We start from the raw sequence: 18,239 nt of genomic DNA, 5'->3' as shown, positions 1-18,239 counted from the left end.
TAGTTATAAAATGTGTAGGTAATGACGAGCACCCCGAGATATTTTAAGAAAAGGAAGTGCACTTTCAACAACGCCTCTGAGTTGTTGTAGTAAATGTAAAACACCCGTCAACACGCCTCTTTGGGATTACACTTTAAGAAATGAATGCATAATTATAAAAATCACACAGGCAGCTTATTATCCAGAGTTTTTCCTGCAATTAAAAGACATTTACTGTGAAAGCACAGAAAATGTGCCATCAACTGTCAAAACAGGAACCTTCCTTTTATCTAATGACATACTAACCATAAAAGTTTCTGTCATTTAATGGTTTATATATTACTTAGTAAACTTTAGTGTGGTACTGCAGGCCACGCGTCTGAAAATGCAGTTAAAAGCCTGAATTTTTGCCCTCCTTTGCAATTCTCACATTTTCCGACTGGACTCTTTGCCGGGCTATTTCCAACCCCCAGGCGCTAAATTTGACACCACTGTTAAATTTATATTAAAAATGTAATAATTCATAGATTGGTTAACTGACTGAAAATTACTCTGCAGCCACTTTTTTAATCCATTCGTGTTTTTGGCACACAACTCTCTTAGTTGCAGCATTTTGTTTTGGAATAAACTAAATCAGCATTTTACAGGCAAGGGGCCAAAAAGGGCAGGAAAAAAGTCTGCATACTCAAATCTGTCAGATTGCTCCTTTAATTCAGCTCTCACACCACTGCACAGAAACAGAGCCTGAATTAAAGGACCAGTCTCACCAATTATGTGGACACTGTTGCAGATACTTTTGGACATATCACAGAACAAATACCAGAAAATAATACTAAGTATTAAAAAAAGATTTTGGAGGCTACAACTGCCCATTGAATTCTTTATAAACTTTGTAAGAATTTTTCCTTAGTCGTAATATTTAGAGATGACTATAGCTCAGAGCTCAAAAACACAAATACATTCAATTTAAAAGAAAAGCAACACATTCTCACAAACAAGAGGCCAGAAAATTATTGACATTTAAGCATGCAACTAATTTGTCCAGTAATTCTCTTTGGGCTGACTAATCAATGGGTCTAATTGAACAAGCAATTCCAGTTTGTCCTCTTCGTGAAACATCTGCAAATACACGGATGTCAACGATATTTTTAAGTGTGCAATAATAAAACCAGATGTGGATTTGAATGTTTGTGCAGATCCTGCACAGGGGCAGAAATCTGGCTACAGTTTTTCTGTGAAACTCCTCCTGCCACCCAGACCGGCTCAAATGGACTCTGTGGACTATAATCTGATCAACAAATATGTCACTGTGTGAGATTTATGCTGCTGGGATGGTGCCAAACAGCATTGGGCAATACTACCTCGGCCGGGCTCAAACATTGCATAACACGGTGGGTCCAGCATGGCCAGAGAGATCAGCTCAATTGATTTACCGCCCGATCGGGGAGCAGATCCTTTGCTGTGCGCACAAACGTGCTCACTCACACGTATCCTTCATGCACACCGACCAACCTGCTCTTTCCGTTTCTGCCAGCGGCCGCAGGGGCTCTCCTCCAGGATCTCGCTCTCATCCTCGCTCTCCTCCTCCTTTCCCTCCGATCCTGACTTCCTCTCCGGGACGGACATCGTCATTTTAGCGCCGTATATTTCCAGACTTCAACACCAACACTTCTCCGCGTTCCCTCGCTCCTTCACTATCGCCTCTGTGTGTTTTTGTTGTTGTTGTGGGGTAGAGGAGGCGAGCCGCTTGTGTGCGCAGTAAGAACCCCCTCCAACAGCCAGCCAACGTCTCTCTCTCTCTCTCTCTCAACCCTCTTGGCGCTCAAAACATCTTGCAGAAACAAACCGGTGTGTCTTAAAGGAAAAACCCGGCAATCCTCAGACAGTTAAAAGGAATCCAACATCCTCCTTAGATAAAAAACACAAGTGCATGCAATGAGCGTCTGGCCGGACTAAACGGGGTGGAAAATATATCCCCAGACTTCATGCGCCCTATAGGCTGCATGTAAAAGAGGTTGCGAAATGCTCTCCTGCCAATCTGTCCATTTACAATCAAGCGAAGCTCGATCGGCGAAGCCAAAGAATTCTCTCTGAGTCCAGTGCACTCATTTCCCACCGCAGACGTCGTCTGCTTTATGGAGGAGACTCAGTTTTGTCGACCATCTCCCACACGCGTCATTGTCGGCGTTGCAGGATCTGAAGCTGTGGGCTCCTGCCAGGCACGGCGCGCAGAGGGATGGAGCAAAATACCGTAAAGTGGCCGCTATGCGCGCACTATATATTCATGTATGCATGGAAACCGGTAGCCGGGTGGAAAGCAAACTTCTAGAATCGATATGCACGGAAGTTACTCGAGTCTATGATATTTCAGCCAGTTTGAAGACTGTTGCACTGAGAGGCCCGAGTGAGGTGCATGTGACAGAAGGTGGGCTATTATCGCGTTTCAGCTCCATATTTTACCCTGGACTCTTTCTTTTAATGGGTTTCCCCTGACAAAGGAGGCTTAAACAGCAGGTGGGCGGGGTTGTGTGCCTGAGCTCACTATGACATCAAACAGACACAAGAGCAGAAAAAACGATCAGAAACTGAGGGTTTAGAGCAGTATCAAGCCTAAGCTTTTAGCACAGAGCTTTGGTACATACGCTGCCTTCATTATTTTAAACTTCTGCAAGATTTAAAATGAGCTTCCAACATGGTAGCTTTTTGTACAGGATATAAATAGAGTAAAGCGGGAGCGGCCCCTTTCAGCATCACTTAATGGTAATGTTGCATTAGGTCATAATTTGCCATGTTTGAAACATGTCATTAAGGTGGCACAGTGGAGCAGTGGCTAGCACCGTTGGGTACAAGAAAGAGGATCATAGGTTCAAACTGGCGACAGCCTTTGACAGCTGGGGCTGGAGAAACAGTTAACAAAATTATTGGATGGAAGCAACAGTAGCTTCAGACACTGTGAGAATACTGCTGATTGCCCAACACTGAATGTGTCCAGGGCTGGCAAAAACAAAAAAACAAAACTGAAATGTGAGATTCACAGGTAAAAGGAACCAAAAGACAAACCTTTCATTAAAAATCCCCCCCCCAAAAAAATCCAAGAGTCGAAAAAACAAAAGAGAACAGAATAAAAAATAAGACAAACACGCAGTCTGACCAAGATCTCAAGAGAGAACGAACATTAAAACAGGAAGTAACTGACTGAGACAAGACGTTAATACTCAATTTAGAGATACACAAGGAGGGCTGCAATCAAATAAAACACACACGCACACACAAAATAAAATACAAAAAATTAAAAATCAATCAACTCTAAAGCTAGTAAACTGATAATTATAATCCTTAAACAGAACTCAAACTTCCAGAAAGGCAATGAAACTGGAAAATCCCCCAAATATCCCAAAAACCCCACAGACATGAAACTATGGCAACAACGCAACCACAATAATTTCTCAGAAAGATCTAAGTACAAAGTATTTGACTAATGTAAGTCAGGGCAGAGTTATTATTCTACATCATGTAATGTTTTTATAACTTAATGCAACACATTCACAATGTTGTTTTGTAGCTTTGCTGTGATTGGGGCCAGTCTTACATTTATAAGTGCTTAATTTGAAATGATTGAAACATCATTAAATCGACCCCCAGCTGTATTTTATAGCAGGAGAATCTGTTGTTCACAATCAAACATGCATAATTAAGTCTGAAAAATTAAATGCCAGTGCATTTCAATCAACATTATCAAATTCTTTGTTAACATTTATATGCTGAAATTATCGATGGCAGTGACACGCAAGCGCTCCCCCAAAATGATCTCAGAGAGACAGAAAGAAAAGATTTTGTCTGCTGGTGATTGTTTTGCTTCACTTTTGTTGTCACCCCACATTTTTGTAGTTGTTTTCCAAGCAACAGATGTTCTGCTCAGTGGGTCTGTCCCATGACCCATCCACGCAGCTTCCTTCTGATTGGTCGAAAGCCCAGCAGGGTCAGCGAGACTCACTGTGGAAATATTTTTATAAATAGTTTTTATCCTGTGGCTTCAGTTCAATTCAACAAACATGTTGTTTGTGTGATATGTTGCTTTGTTTTGCCAAGTCCCATTGCGGTTTGAATTTATATATCTTCTTCATGCAGGTTTTGTTTTTGTTTTTTTAACAGCTTAAACCTAAACCAGCAACCAAAACTAAATTTGGACTCAGCCCCAGACAAATGAAACAAAACCAGAAACCACAGCAGCTCCTGCAGCTTGTTGTGCTTTTATTTCCTAATTTTAAAAAAAGAGAATGAAGCTTTTGATCTATAAGAAGGAAAGTTTCTGTTTAAAGAATCGGCAAAGTTACAGGCTTTGAACATTTCTCTATTAAATTACAGCCTGAGGTGCTGTTTTCTTCTTATTTGTAATCAAGCAAGGCCTGAATGTTGGGAGTGGACTGTAGTTTTATGTGGCAGAAATTAGAAAGCAGAAGGTGCTCTTGGCTAAGCTACAATTAAACCCTCCCACAGGAAGGACGGTGCAGTACAGCAGAGACCACAGAGGGACAGAACCAGCAGGATGATGCATGCAAGACTATTTCGAAACAATGATAATAAATATAAGACTTTCCCATAGAAGAGAAATATGTGAACAATGCATCTGAGGAAAATTACAGGAAACTGGAGAAGAAAATCATTATTTACAGCAATGGGATGATTTTTTTTTAAAATAAACACAAGTGCTCAAGATCCTGCTCAAGATGATCAAAATCCTTAGCAGTGCATCACAGCTTTAACCCCTATAGGGCCCCCATAACATTCTGATTCCTGGGTAATCCTTGGTCATGCATATCTAGTGAGGAGGCTTGTTCCAGCTATAGAGGGTCAAAGCCGTCTCAAGAGCTGATTGTTCTTTTGTTTACTCTCTGCACAAACGGCTCACACTCAGAGAAAGATTTGTTAAATGAAATTGCATCATATTAACGTGCACGCATAGAAACTGTAGGAGACGATGGTTATTTGATTATTTCCACCTTGGGTTTTTTTAGGATCAAAGAACAGAAAGAAAAGGAAAAGTAGGAGATTTTGAATTTATGGGTAGTTTTTTTCTGCACTGTCGGCATAAACCTCTGAACTCTGGCATGTCCCACTTCAAAAGCCAACACAAAGTTTATGCATCGCATCCTACACAAGTGGATAAAGGTCAACATTAAAAGATCTAATAAAACATTCTTTCTTTATTGATCCTTAAAACATATTTAGCCCATTGATCAACCAATCCCCACCTGCAGGGGCTAAACCATAACAATATCATGGCTTTCCCTGTTAAAGACGCTGTCTGGATGGAAGCATATGAACTATATATAAACTGAGTCAGATGGCCCGTTTCCTCTCCAGTCCGGAAAAGTGAACGATCTGACTATAGTCAGATCGTTCACTGACTATAGTCAGAGAACGTGTAAAAGAGTTCGGTACCGAACTCTTTTACACGTTCTCTGAATCCATCATAAACTAACTTTGGCCCAGAGAAGACGGCAGTGTCATGCTTTCTAGGTTTTTCCCAGTAGTCCCAGCTTCTGTGGTCTTGAATCGTTTTTGTTTAAGTTCTTTTATCTCATTGCTTTTTTCCAGCGTTTCCTAGTTTAGTTATTCATGATTCTAGTTCTTAATCTCTTGACTTAATTAGTTCCCTCTTGTGTCCTGTTCATTTTAGTCCAGTGTCTGTGTGGGTCCTTCCTAGCGTCCCCTGTTGTTGTCTGTCATGGCCCAGTGTTTGTTTAGCTTTTGTCTGTGTCAAGTTCATGAGTCTTAGTGTCCGACTGTGTTTATGCTTCCTGTTTTACTTTGATGGTCTCTCGCCTCATGCATTATGTTCTGTTTGTGTATCTTGCCTCATTAGTTAGATTCAGTTCTCCTGCGTGTCTCCACTTCTCCTGATCACCTTCTTATTGTCTTATTGTCAGCGTCTCCCCTTGTTCATTGTTAGAACGTCAGACATCTTCAGTATTCCTGTTTCGTAGTGTAGGTTTCTGTTAATCAAAGATTTTCACTTCCCGTTTGGATTTTACTCTTCAGCCTAAATAAACTGCTCACCCTCCTGATATTCTGAGTTTGGGTCTTCCTCTTCACGACATGTTTTTCAAACACTGTATTTCTGGAGCATGTTCACACGTAGTTTCTACTTTATATGAAAGAGCTTTAACTTACATTGAACTGGATTCTCAAACAGTGATTTCTTTAAGTGTTCCTGAGCCCATGCATTGATTTCCATGACAGATTCATGCTTGTTTTTAATGTTTTGCCACTCGAGGGCCTGAAGATCTCAGGCATGCATTACTGATTTTTCATCTCGTGCCTTTGCACACAGATTTCTCCAGATTCTCAGGATCTTTTGATAATATACACTGTAGATGATGAGATCTTTAAAGGTTTCACAATCTTATGCTGAGGAACATATTTCTGAAATTGTTCTGCTATTTATAAAGATGTATTGTTTTCAGATTAATGAATCTTTGCCTCTCTATGATGCCCCTTTTAAACCATCATGTTACTAATCTGTTTCCAATTAACAGCGTCTATTTTTCTAGCTTTTCATTGCCCCTGTTTCAAATTTTGAAATGTTTTGCTGTCATCAAATTCAAAATCATTTTTTTTTCTGATGAAACAATAAAATGTCTCAGTTTAGACATTTGATATGTTTTGTATATTCTATTGTAAATGCAGGTTTATGACATTTGCAAATCATTGTATTCTGTTTTTATTACGCAGCATCCAAACTTTTTTGCAATTAGGGCTGCATTTCTACAGTTGTATGCAACGCTAGTTCTTTTAAGCTATGAATTCATTAATTTTAAATGACATCCATGTCCTTTTAACACCATTGACAGTATGAAAACTCACACAATAGGAAATGCCAAACACACAGCAGGACGAATTGAAGCTGACAGCACTCCTCTTTCAAATTAAAATCACCACATCCCTCAAAACTAAACCTGTAACAGTGCTGCTGTGCAGTTTTTCGTCCTTTGAGCCAAATCCAGAAAGAATACGGTACTCAGTCTGTGTTTCTATGTATGGAGCTGAGCTGCTTATTACCTCATGGGAACATTTTTTAGTATAAACCTAGTTTGCCATCTAGTGGTCCTGATTTGAATCACAGAGACACTGTCTGTGCAGGAGTTAAAATTTTCACAGTTAAGTCTGCATCACTTCTTAGTGTTTGCATTTAATAAGGAAAATAAATATCAAATGTTTGCTTCATTGCCTGCATACTCAAGTTTTTGGACGGGATTAGTCCTGTAGATTTGCATCACCACTTACCAGTTCATGTGTAATCACAGATTTGTGGAGTATAATCACCCTCTTTCTCTATTTTTAGCTGCCGAGCCTGTGAGCGAGCCCCCGTTCCGCCAGTCCCTCTCACTCTTAATGAGATTTACTCTTGGCACATGGAGCAGCGTAGAGCAGACAATGGAGATGTCTAGACCAACCACATCTAGGACACAAAATGGTCTTTCATAAATGGCAGCAGCAACCAGGGCAGGAGCAGTGCCAGCATGAATGCGGCAATATTTAAACGGCTCGCCTTGTTTACCAAGTGTGAAAATCTGTTCTAAATATATCCTCGCTGCAAAGGGCCTTCATGTGCAGGCTTTGTTTTTTCGTCGTCTCTGTTCCCCTGTATATTCAGGACTAAAGTGAATTTATTCCTTGTCCCCCTGTCCTACAACTTGAGGCCTACTTTTTGACTGGTTCTGCACTTTTCTAAAGTCTGGAAAGGCTTTTTATTATAGTTATGAGAAAGTAATTACTGTTTAATGCATCATCAGGGAAAGTTACCCATAAAAAGCTACAAGGTTTGCATTTTGATGAAAATAAAATATAATGAGGGCAGCATGGTGGTGCAGGAGTTAGTGCTATCACCTGACAGCAATAAGGTCCTTTTTATGTGGATTTTGCATGTTCTCTTAACATCTGCATGGGCTTTCAGTACAGAGACAAGCGTGGGGTTAGGTTAACTGGTTATTCTAAATTGCCTGTTGGTGTGAATGTGACCATGAACGCTTGCTTGTCTCTATGTGATTGCCCTGAGACCGATTACCACAGAGCTAACAAATAAAAATAGGGTGACACCTTACCCACCAACGCAAGACGAATGACTGAAAACAGTGAATGTAATTTCTGTTATGGCGCAACTGACTCATGAGAAAAGACTTTCATGAGAAGAAAAATGGAAGAATGGGACTGTGTTTATGTATCAGTGACAGAGTGAGGACAGAAATACTGATGTCACCGAAACAAACTGTAAAGACAAAGCAATCCAGACTATTCGAGGCTGATGTAATTATTGTTGGTTTGGTTAGTTACCCTTCTTTCTTTTGTGCATATCTGAAATTCAAAAGTAACAAAAAAATGTTAAACAATAATTAAAAATGAAAGAAAAAATGTCATTATTCGCAGAAACTACCTAACCCTGTAACACCAAGTATATGTTTGATATTTAATGTATGAGTTTTTGAGACCTCTGCATCGTCAGTGTGATTTTTATTCATGGGAAAACTTGATGTATAAAATAAGACACATGCAGTGCTAGTGTGAGCAATAAATTGCACAAAAAAGTTGCTCAGTTTTCTGCCAGTTATTTCAGGTTCAGGCTTGGGTCAAAACTGATAAATAATTTTGCTTGTTATGAATTTGATGCTTGCAACACATTGCTAAAAGCTTGGGGCCAACAGAATGTAATGCTAACAAAACAATGGAAGATCTCAGTTAGTAGTAACTGGGGAATAAAAAGAGCATCACAGAAAGGCAGAGCCTTTCAGGGCAGGGAGGGGTACATCGCTCTGTGAAAGACTGTGCGGGCAAAGAGTTCAGCAATTTAAAAAGAATGTTTCTGTTTCTCAAAATAAAATTTATGAGGAAATTCATTGTCATAATCGGGGTGTGACTGTGGCTTTCTGAGATTTGAGGTTCTTTGTTTGGCGCCCATAGACTTGTTTATTTAACTTCATGTTTTCTTAAGTGTTTTTGTAGCCTTTAGTTTTTGTTATAATTTAGTCTGGTTGTCTTGGCGATTCTTGTCTTATCCTCTTGCATCAGTTCCTCTGTGTTTAGTTTAGTCCTGTGTCTGCATGTCCCTGTTTAGTTATTGCTCCTCACTTCCTGTTTTATTTTGGTAGTCATTTGTCTTCTGTGTTTTGTATCTTTTCCTGTGTCATTGTCTTTGTCCACTTCTCCTTAGTATCTGTGTGAGTACTGTATAAATAATTCGATCTTCCCCTCACTCTTTGTCTCAGTGTCTGTAAACATACACTTGTGTGTTTCCTGGTTGTTTAAGATTGTTACTGGAGTCCTTGCAGTTATGGACTTTGTATTTCTGGACTTGTGGTGTGCAATTGATAAGTTAAACGAGTTAATGAGGAGTTGAAGACTTCAGAAGAGGTGCAAGAGACAAAACTATCTGGTAAAATTGTGGCTTGCAAATTAAAACGGTCTAAACAGCTTGATTAAAATTGCAGGTGAATGGGTGGAGGTCTGTCAGTGGTGAAAAGAGGTTTAAATGTAACAGGTTTTCTACCACAGCTTGATTATTCAGTTCAATTCTATTTACTTTTATTTATATCTGTGGGATTTGCGTTGCAGAGTCAACAATGTAGTTGAAAGTTGAGTGCACACTGTCCTGCCGCGTTGGTGTTTATTAGAGAAGATAATCTTTCAGATAAAGTGTAGCCTTTCTTAGACACACAGACTAGCCCAGAGAACGCTACCACAACCAGAAACCAGGGAAGGAAAAACTCCCAACAGAGCCAGGCTCAGAGACCGGTGAGTTCTGATGTTTCTATATGGGTGTTTTTTATGTGTAATGTCTTTGCTTGTATTGGTAAATAGACTGTAGTCAACAGGATTTATCAAAGGGTCATTTATAAAATAAAAAAATTAAATTTCTGCCAGTATCTTCATGACTCTTTGTTTTTGTACCTTCTTCACAACCGATTCAGACTTTTGTGGCCATTTAAAATATCTAATTATTGTTATATTTGCTGCAATTTCCATATTCGATATTGGCCAGATCCCTTTGAAAGTAGACATTTTTAATGTCAGTGACGCTTTCTAACTATTTAAATAAAGGATACATGAAAATCACTTTGAGAAAAACTACTTTGTGACAGGAATGTTGTTTGTGGCTTAAGATGACTTGATATCATTCATGAGGAATGCATTTGAAACACACTACCAGTCAAAAGTTTGGACACACCTTCTCATTTAATGTTTTTTCTTCATTTTCATCACTATTTACATTGTAAATTCTCACTGAAGGCATTAAAACTATGAATGAACGCACATGGAATTATGTAGAAAACATAAAAGTGTGACATAACTCAAACATGTTTTAGATTTTTGATTTTTCCAGCACACTTTGCTTTGATTACTGCTTTGCACACTTGCTATTCTTTTGATGAGCCTTATGAGGTCGTCACCTGAAATGGTTTTTCAACAGGAGCTCCCAGAGATGCTGAACACTTGTTGGCCCTTTTGCGTTCACTCTGCGGTCCATCTCATCCCAAACCATCTCGACTGGGTTTACATCAGGTGACGGTGGAGGCTAGTCCATCTGGCGCAGCACTCCATCAATCCTCCATCTTGGTCAAATAGTCCTTAGCCTGGAGGTGTGTTTGGGGTCATTGTCCTGTTGAAAACATAAATGATGGCCCAACTGAATGCAAACCGGAAGAGATGGCAAGTCGCGACATGATGCTGGTTCAATGTGCCTTCAGTTTTGAATAAATCCCCAACAGTGTCACCATCATCACACCTCCTCCTCCATGCTTCACAGTGGGAACCATGCATGTAGAGAGCATCCATCCACCTTTTCTGCATCACACAAAGACACAGCAGGTGAAGCCACAGATCTCAAATTTGGACTCATCAGACAAATCTCTTCTGCTTGTTGCTTTTCCTTAGTTGTGGTTTCTTAGCAGCTATTTGACCATAAAGGCCGGATTCACACAGTCTCCTCTGAACAGTTCATGTAGAGATGTGTCTGCTACTGGAACTCTGTGTGGCATTTATCTGGGCTCTAACCTGAGGTGCTGTTAACCTGCGATTTCTGAGGCTGGTGACTCGAGTGAATTTACCCTCAGCAGCAGAGGTGACTCTTGGTCATCCTTTCCTGGGCGGTCCTCATGTAAGCTGGTTTTGTCGTAATGCTTGATGGTTTTTACGACTGCACTTGGGATAAACTCAAAGTTTCAGCAATTTTCCAGACTGGCTGACCTTCAGTTCATTTCTCTTTACTTCGCTGATTGGTTCTTGCCATAATATGGGCTGTAAGCTGTGCACCAACCTGACTTCTGCACAACACAACTGATGGTCCCAACCCCATTAAGAAGGGAAGAAATTCTACAAATGAACCCTGACAAGGCTCACCTGAGAAGTGAAAACCATTTCAGGGGACCATATAAATAAACATGAAGACAGAACTAAACCTACACTAAACATGAGGGGCACAGGAACAAAACCCAAGAACTAGAAATCACAAAACAAAGAAGAACTAGAGCTAGAAATACAGAACTATAAACCAAAAGACTAGTAATGATAAACCATGATTAAATCAAACATTAATAATAACACAGAACATAAAACACTGGGTCATCGACCCAGGACCGTGACAGGAAGAAATTAAAAATGTTACAAGTAGCTCAAAATAAACCTGCTTTGCGATGCTCTTACAGAACTAATTTAATTAAATGCATGTGGGCTGGCTAACTGTTAGGAGATCATCCTATGCTCTGTAAATTTTAATCAGAGCTGTGACCAAATGTATTATATTGCCTTTTACTCAACATACTACTTATCAAACATGATCTGTAACAGAAAGATTTACAGTGCCAAAGGTTAAAACAAGTAATATTCAGAAAATGGTGATTTACACAGCTGAATAGTTTAACTATTTATAAAACAGTATTATTTCAACCAGAAAAGGCTGAAATTAAAACTGTTCGAATAATAAAGCTGGTGGGTTTATGCGTTGTGCATTGGTGAAAACCTGGGTGCAAAGGAATAAAAGTTTAGGATGTTTATTGCTAAAGCAACCCAGGAACGCTCTGAAGGGTGGAGTGACAAGGGGGGTAAAGTGATGTCCAGATGGCTACTAAAACTCTTTTTCCCCCCTAACTTTGCTCCCAGACACCTTTATCTGACCTCTCTGCCGTGCACAGGTGCCTTCCTTCACATCAGTGGGTGTCACATGTGGTGCAACGACCTGGTGTCTTGAATCGATCACTCGTAATAAGCCGACTGGAACCAAGTGCGTAATCAACAGTGACTCACAGGTGTGACACAAAAGGAGCGGGAAGCCAGGTGATCTCCACCCCTGAAAGATACAAGGACACGCACAGACATACAGAGAGAGATGGAAAGAAACGGGTGCATCGACCAGGAGATCGTGACAGCATGAAGATGGGACGTGCAGTAATGTGTAGTAACCTGGAGAGTAATGTTTGTTAGAATGATTGTTGCGTGATGTAATACAGATTCTTCATGTTTCTTTCTCTGTGAAACTCTGAGCTTTCTGTGTGAGAACAATCTGCTGGTTTGATGTTCATGTGTTGCAGTTGCTGGATTGAATGTGTGAGGACTGCAGGAAGAAAACTCAGCCTGATGTTAATGGGGATCCAGATTTAAATAAATAAATAAAACATTCATAATAAAGATTTCCTAAATCACTACTGAATGGCTTTGATCTCCAGGCCCTCAGGCAGCAGTGCATCAAAGCAGTGAGTCTAAATCATCTTAAGACTCCACAGCTCATCACTGCATCCACAAATGCAAATTCAATCTTGTAATATAAAGAATAAAACCTCTTTAACGTGTACTGACGTGCTCTGGCAAGTCACAGTCTGGTAACAAACCTGCTGGTCCTCAAAATTTCAAAGTGCAGTTTGAACGATGCCATCTGTGATTAATGCAGATGGAGCATTTAAAGTCCTACGAGTCTTTGACTTAGGTCTTCTTTTGTGCTCTGGTTTTTTATACTTTCTGATAGCAGCATATCTTTGTTTCAGTCTGGTTTATGAAACCCTGGTTGTTCCTGCCTCCCTTTCTGTTTCCTCAGTCATGTCTTGTTTAGTTCTGTCAAGTTCACATATTAGTCCTGTTTGTTTAGTGTTTGTTTAGTTTTGTGTCCTCTTGTCTTGTTGTATTCTGTTCACCTGTCTTTTCCCCAGCTGTTTCCTCTCTCCCTAATTGCCTTGTGTGTATTTAATTCCTCAGTTGCTGTCTGCTTGTTGTCTTGTCCGTCCTCGCAGGATGTTTTGTTTGAAGATTCGTAGATGTTGGATTCTTTGTTTGGCTGTTTCTTTTGAAAATCTGGATTAATTTGTTCTCAGTTTAAGTTAATAAAGCTGCTTTTCAGTTTATCCCTGCACACATGCACACACATCGGCATTATGAAAATACTGGACGAGAACACCGTACCAAAGCTCTACCGCCTCCCTGTGCCCTGCAACAGTCATACCCTTGAATCGCTTTTTAAACTGACTCATGCTTGGACATTGCTTCATTTCTTTACTTAGTCTGTTCCACAGCTTCACTCCACTTACAGAGATGCAAAAACTTTTTAGTGTTGTACGGATAAAGGGCTGTTTTAAATGTAATTCCCCCCTCAAATTGTATCCCTGTTCCCTTTTAGAAAACAAATTTAGAATATTGTCAGGAAGCAGGATGTTTATTGCTTTATACATAATTTGTGCTGTAAGAAAAAAAACAGATCTGTGAATTTTAGGATTTTTGATTTTAAGAATAGTGGATTTGTATGATCTCTGTAACCAGTTTTTGGATTATCCTTATGGCCCTTTTTTGTAATATAAATATTGATGATAGCAAACATTTATTATTGCCCCAAACCTCTGCACAGTAATGCAAATATGGTGAAATCGGTAAACAGTAGAGATTGTGGGATGATCTGTGGTCCAGAATGTGTTTTACTTTACTCAAAATTGAAATACTTCTTGAAATTTTGTTATGTATATGATTTATATGCGTCTTCCAGCTTGATTTATCATCTCTTATCACACCAAGAAACTTGTGTTCAACAACTCTTTCAATTTCCAGACCATCTATATGAATATGCACTTGTGCGTTTCTCAGGGAATTCCCAAATAAGACTATTTTAGTTTTACTTTTTACTACCATTTTTTGAAATTTTGCACATTTCCGATTTAATTGTATCCAGCAGCTCCTTTAGATTCCCCCCAGAACAAAACATATTTGTGTCGTCTGCAAATAATACAAATTTTAATTTATCAGATGCCTTACAGATATATTTTATATAAATAATAAATTTTGAAATGCAAAAATATGAAACAACACGCCCCAAACTGTCAAAGCTGAATAATAATCAAGAATGGATCTCTTCAGTTTTGAAACGCTTCCCATGAGAAGTCGCAATATATCCATAATGTCCTTAAATATCCTGCCTATGAACGCAGCTCAGGATCACATGATGTTTATTTCTTAGTGCAGCTGAGTTTGTGTGTTTCTGTGTGTTGTAGAAAATTATAATACTGTTGTTACCGTTTAGAAATTGCAGGTTATAAAACAGTATGAATGTGTTTTGAAACATGGCGGTGCAGCGTTTATCACTGTCAACTCACAGAAAGAAGGTCCTGGGTTTGAATCTGCCAGCTGGTTGGAGCCTTTCTGTGTGGAGTTGGTCTTTTCTCCCTGTACCTGCGTGGGTTCTCTTTAGGTACTCTAGGCTCGTCTCACAGTCCAAACACATGCATGAATGATTGTGTGTCTCTGTGTTACTCCTGCGATAGACTGCTAACCTGTCCAGTCTGCACCTTACCGTTCACCTCCTGGCACCTGCATAGGCTCCAGTCTCACCACAACTCTGGATTGGATAAGTGATTAGGAAAAAAAAAAGGAGATTTTCAAATGTTTTTTATGTGAAAATTTTCACATGAACATAAACTACAGAAGCATTAGAACGACACCTTGTGGTCTCTCTTCGCAGCTGCAAATAATAATCCTTTGATTTGAATCATATTCTTCCTCTGCACCATAAACACTCAGACTCTTGGACTCTGACCACGAGTGACGTCCTAGTGGATTCATGAACTGTCAGTGCAGATGCTTGTCAGACACCTCATGTGTGCTAGTTTTTAGTGTGACAAAGAAACAACAGACAACACTTCAACACAGGAAAGAAGCAGTCTGCTCCACTGAGGGAAAGACACAGTTGTTTGAAACGTTTTGACTCTGTGTTTATTTTCTCATAATTAAATCTGGACTTGTTCTCTTTAACACCCCGAAGAGATGGAACATATTTAATAAAAACACACATTTTATCACCATACATGACGGTTTACATGCAAAGATGGTTTCATATATGACTTCAGAAGCATCACTTTGTGCCTCTGGACCATGTGGAGCCCACCAAAATGACATTTTTTCTCTTCTCCCAGCTTTTTGAATTTCATGTGTATCATATTTTGCTACATGTGGCATTTTTTCAGTTGCTTAAAAATGTGTTGTACAATTTCTATGTTTTGTTTTACGAGAAAAAAAAAATCACTGATGATGTAGAAGTCTCAAAAACTCATGTATCAAATATGATGCACTTGGCTTTACAGGGTTAAAAAAGTCTTGTTAAAGAGAGGGATGATGCAAAACATTGGGAAACCTGTCCCTGTTTTTCTTCTTTTATTGTTCCTCTTTTTTCAGCTGCTCACTCACCACAGGAAATCATCTGCCTCTGCATCACCATGTGAATGCCATCCTCCTCTGTCACACCAACCCTCTGCATGACCTTTTGTCCTGTATATCCCCTATCCCTCCTCTCCACATGTTCAAACCATCTCAGTCTTGGCTCTCAAACTTTCTCTACAAATCGCTCATCCTGAGCTGTCCCTCTGATGCACTCTGGCAATTACAAAATACATGTTAATAAACTAGCTGGGATAGGCTCTAGCGCCTTCTGTGACCTTGAAAAGGATAAGTAATTTTTACTTGATACTTAAAAACCACAGCGGGGTTAGACTGGTCTGTTTACATGGTCTATACACAGTTTGATATGAGCCATAAACTCCACATACAAACATAACTGAGGAACAAAATGCAGGTGGAAGAAATCAAACATGGGGGGGAAACCAATGAGGACGAAGCATAAAAGAGCAGGAAGCAAAAGACAATGAGACCATCAGTGCAGTGACTTACCTGCAGTTAACGTTTGAATGGTGTTTCCACAGTGTTTCTGAATTGTGTGGGACTACTTGAGACGAGAAAACTGTGAAAAATAAAAATATGTGTCAGGGCACAGCATGTGCTGGGCTAATGTCAAATGTATTCAACAGATATATTAATGATGAGACTTTAAACCTGTAAAATCTGGAGACAAAAACGCTCTCAGAATCACATTTTTGGTTGTTATTGCTACTGTAGGTCAGTAGGTGTCTCTAGAGTCACCGTTCAATGCAACATCCAACACATGCAAAGAGGCAGACACACAAAGTGTTTTATCACCACATCAGTTTCCATGCAAAGAAGCAGACACTCTCACCAAGGTTTTTATCACCATACCTGACGGTTTCCATGCAAAGCTGTGACGTCCAACACATGGAGACACACAAAGTGTTTTATCACCACATCAGTTTCCATGCAAAGAAGCAGACACTCTCACCAAGGTTTTTATCACCATACCTGACGGTTTCCATGCAAAGCTGTGACGTCCAACACATGCAGACACACAAAGACGCAGACACACTCATAAAGTGAGTCAAGTTTGTTTCTCTAGCACATTTGAAGTACAGCTGTTGACCAATATGCTGCACATCTAAAATAATTAAATAACAGCCAACACAGGATGAAATTACATAGTTTAAGAAAGGAAACATAAAATTAGAAAACCTGAGTAAAAACTGGACAAATAATTGTCATCTACACAATAATGAATTGAGATGCTCTTTTATAAAAAACTAAGCCAAAAGAGAACCTAAACTGAAAAAACCCCGAACTGGCTCAAGGAAAAATATCAGTTGCTAATAGGTCTAGACCACATGAAGATACTTTCAGGGAAGAAAAAATAAAAATGAAAACGTGTCTAATGGTCAGTGGAGGAATTTACAAAATCTGGGTTAGTTTTATATCAGCAACACTCCTCAAAGTTTTAAGACTGCTTCCTACACCTTTGCAACAATATTAATTCTTAAGAAAATCTGTTTAATGGCCAAAATATAAACACGCAGAACAAGAGGTTGGTCAAATACCTGTCATTTTATTTATTTTTTGCCATTTGTTTACAATTCAGGTTGAAATTCAGAGTCTGATCAAAGCTAGCCAGAAAGAAAAAGGAAAAGCTTGTTTATGCGCTGGTATATGTTGCTTTAATAGCATCGCTGAAGGTTTATGCCAAAGGATGATCACACACAAGCATCACTTCATGCCTTTGGACTTTTCAGAGCACCATATTTCTTCGCACTCTCTGTTCACCACCAGTTTGCCGTCATCAGTCAGTTGAAGACGGCACATGTTGCAGTCAGGTCTGGAAGAGTTTGTGTGCCACCTAGGCGTGTCACACTTGTTGTACATGACCAGGTTGCAGTCAGCCTGCATGCACAGACGGACGGTGTCTGATCCATAGGTGTCCGAAGCCCACAAAGGCTTCCAGCCATAGATGACAAAGTTACCATCATCCTGTAGCCATAAATTATATGTTAGATAACTGTCAACACGCATGACTGGGAAACAAGGCTTTTATGAGCTTCTGAACTGAGAACATTTAAATTAGTCACCTGAAATATAGCTTTGAACTGCTTGTTGTTGGACACCAGGTAGTCTCCCCTGCGGAGCTCATCATTTTTGGACAAGAAGTTTCTGCTCATGATCCTAAAAGGAGAGAATATAGATGAGCTTGTATCCACAATATGCATTTAAAAGTATCAGGAATGTGTGAATCTATCAGTCAGTAGAGATGCGTAGAATACTTACAGTTTTTAATATTTCACACCAGCCGGTCTGCAAGCAGAAGAGAAGGGAAGTGTTAAAATTGAAAGCACATCACTTCATCTTTATATCATTTTGACCGGGGGTGGAGTCACACTTACTGCCCTTTACAGTAAAGGGATTGCATTTCCTAAGAAGTGTGTGTGTGTGAGGAGGGGGGGATTAGTGGAGCAGCAATGTAATGGAGTGGAGCAATCGCAATTGCTGACGTGTTGTACAGGGGAGCTTGCTGCTGTGTTCTCCAGCTGTCCTTTGGTTGGGGTGAGGGAGAGGGGATCAGGGGGTTA

General features: G+C 39.7%; 2 protein-coding genes across 2 annotated transcripts in view; both read right to left on the bottom strand.

The window, feature by feature from the left end:
- The window catches only part of nrbp2b (nuclear receptor binding protein 2b), a 43,279-nt gene extending 41,072 nt beyond the window's left edge, over nucleotides 1–2,207 (bottom strand). The window contains exon 1 of the mRNA XM_084939602.1: nucleotides 1,492–2,207. Coding sequence (XP_084795728.1) covers nucleotides 1,492–1,611 — 120 coding nt within the window. The 5' untranslated portion in view covers nucleotides 1,612–2,207. The remainder of the gene's footprint in view (nucleotides 1–1,491) is intronic.
- Nucleotides 2,208–17,204: 14,997 nt separating this feature from the next.
- Nucleotides 17,205–18,021, bottom strand: LOC146380490 (B-type lectin plumieribetin-like). Its single transcript, XM_084940376.1, has 3 exons — nucleotides 17,938–18,021; nucleotides 17,742–17,835; nucleotides 17,205–17,643 (listed from the first exon to the last, which is right to left on the bottom strand). The coding sequence occupies exons 2-3, from the start codon at nucleotides 17,829–17,831 to the stop codon at nucleotides 17,383–17,385; spliced, it is 351 nt and encodes a 116-aa protein (XP_084796502.1). The 5' UTR covers nucleotides 17,832–17,835; nucleotides 17,938–18,021; the 3' UTR covers nucleotides 17,205–17,382.
- Nucleotides 18,022–18,239: the final 218 nt, after the last annotated feature.

This window comes from Perissodus microlepis, chromosome 9, assembly GCF_051167445.1.
Source record: "Perissodus microlepis isolate ML-2025 ecotype Zambia chromosome 9, ASM5116744v1, whole genome shotgun sequence".
Taxonomy (NCBI): Eukaryota; Metazoa; Chordata; class Actinopteri; order Cichliformes; family Cichlidae; genus Perissodus; species Perissodus microlepis.
This window is presented reverse-complemented; position numbering and strand designations above follow the sequence as displayed.

Coding starts and splice junctions, on each gene's coding strand:
- LOC146380490 (XM_084940376.1), bottom strand. CDS start 17,831: ATGAGCAGAAACTTCTTGTCCAAAAATGATGAGCTCCGCAGGGGAGAC. Junction 17,644..17,741: donor AGTTCAAAGCTATATTTCAG/GTGACTAATTTA, acceptor TTATGGCTACAG/GATGATGGTAACTTTGTCAT.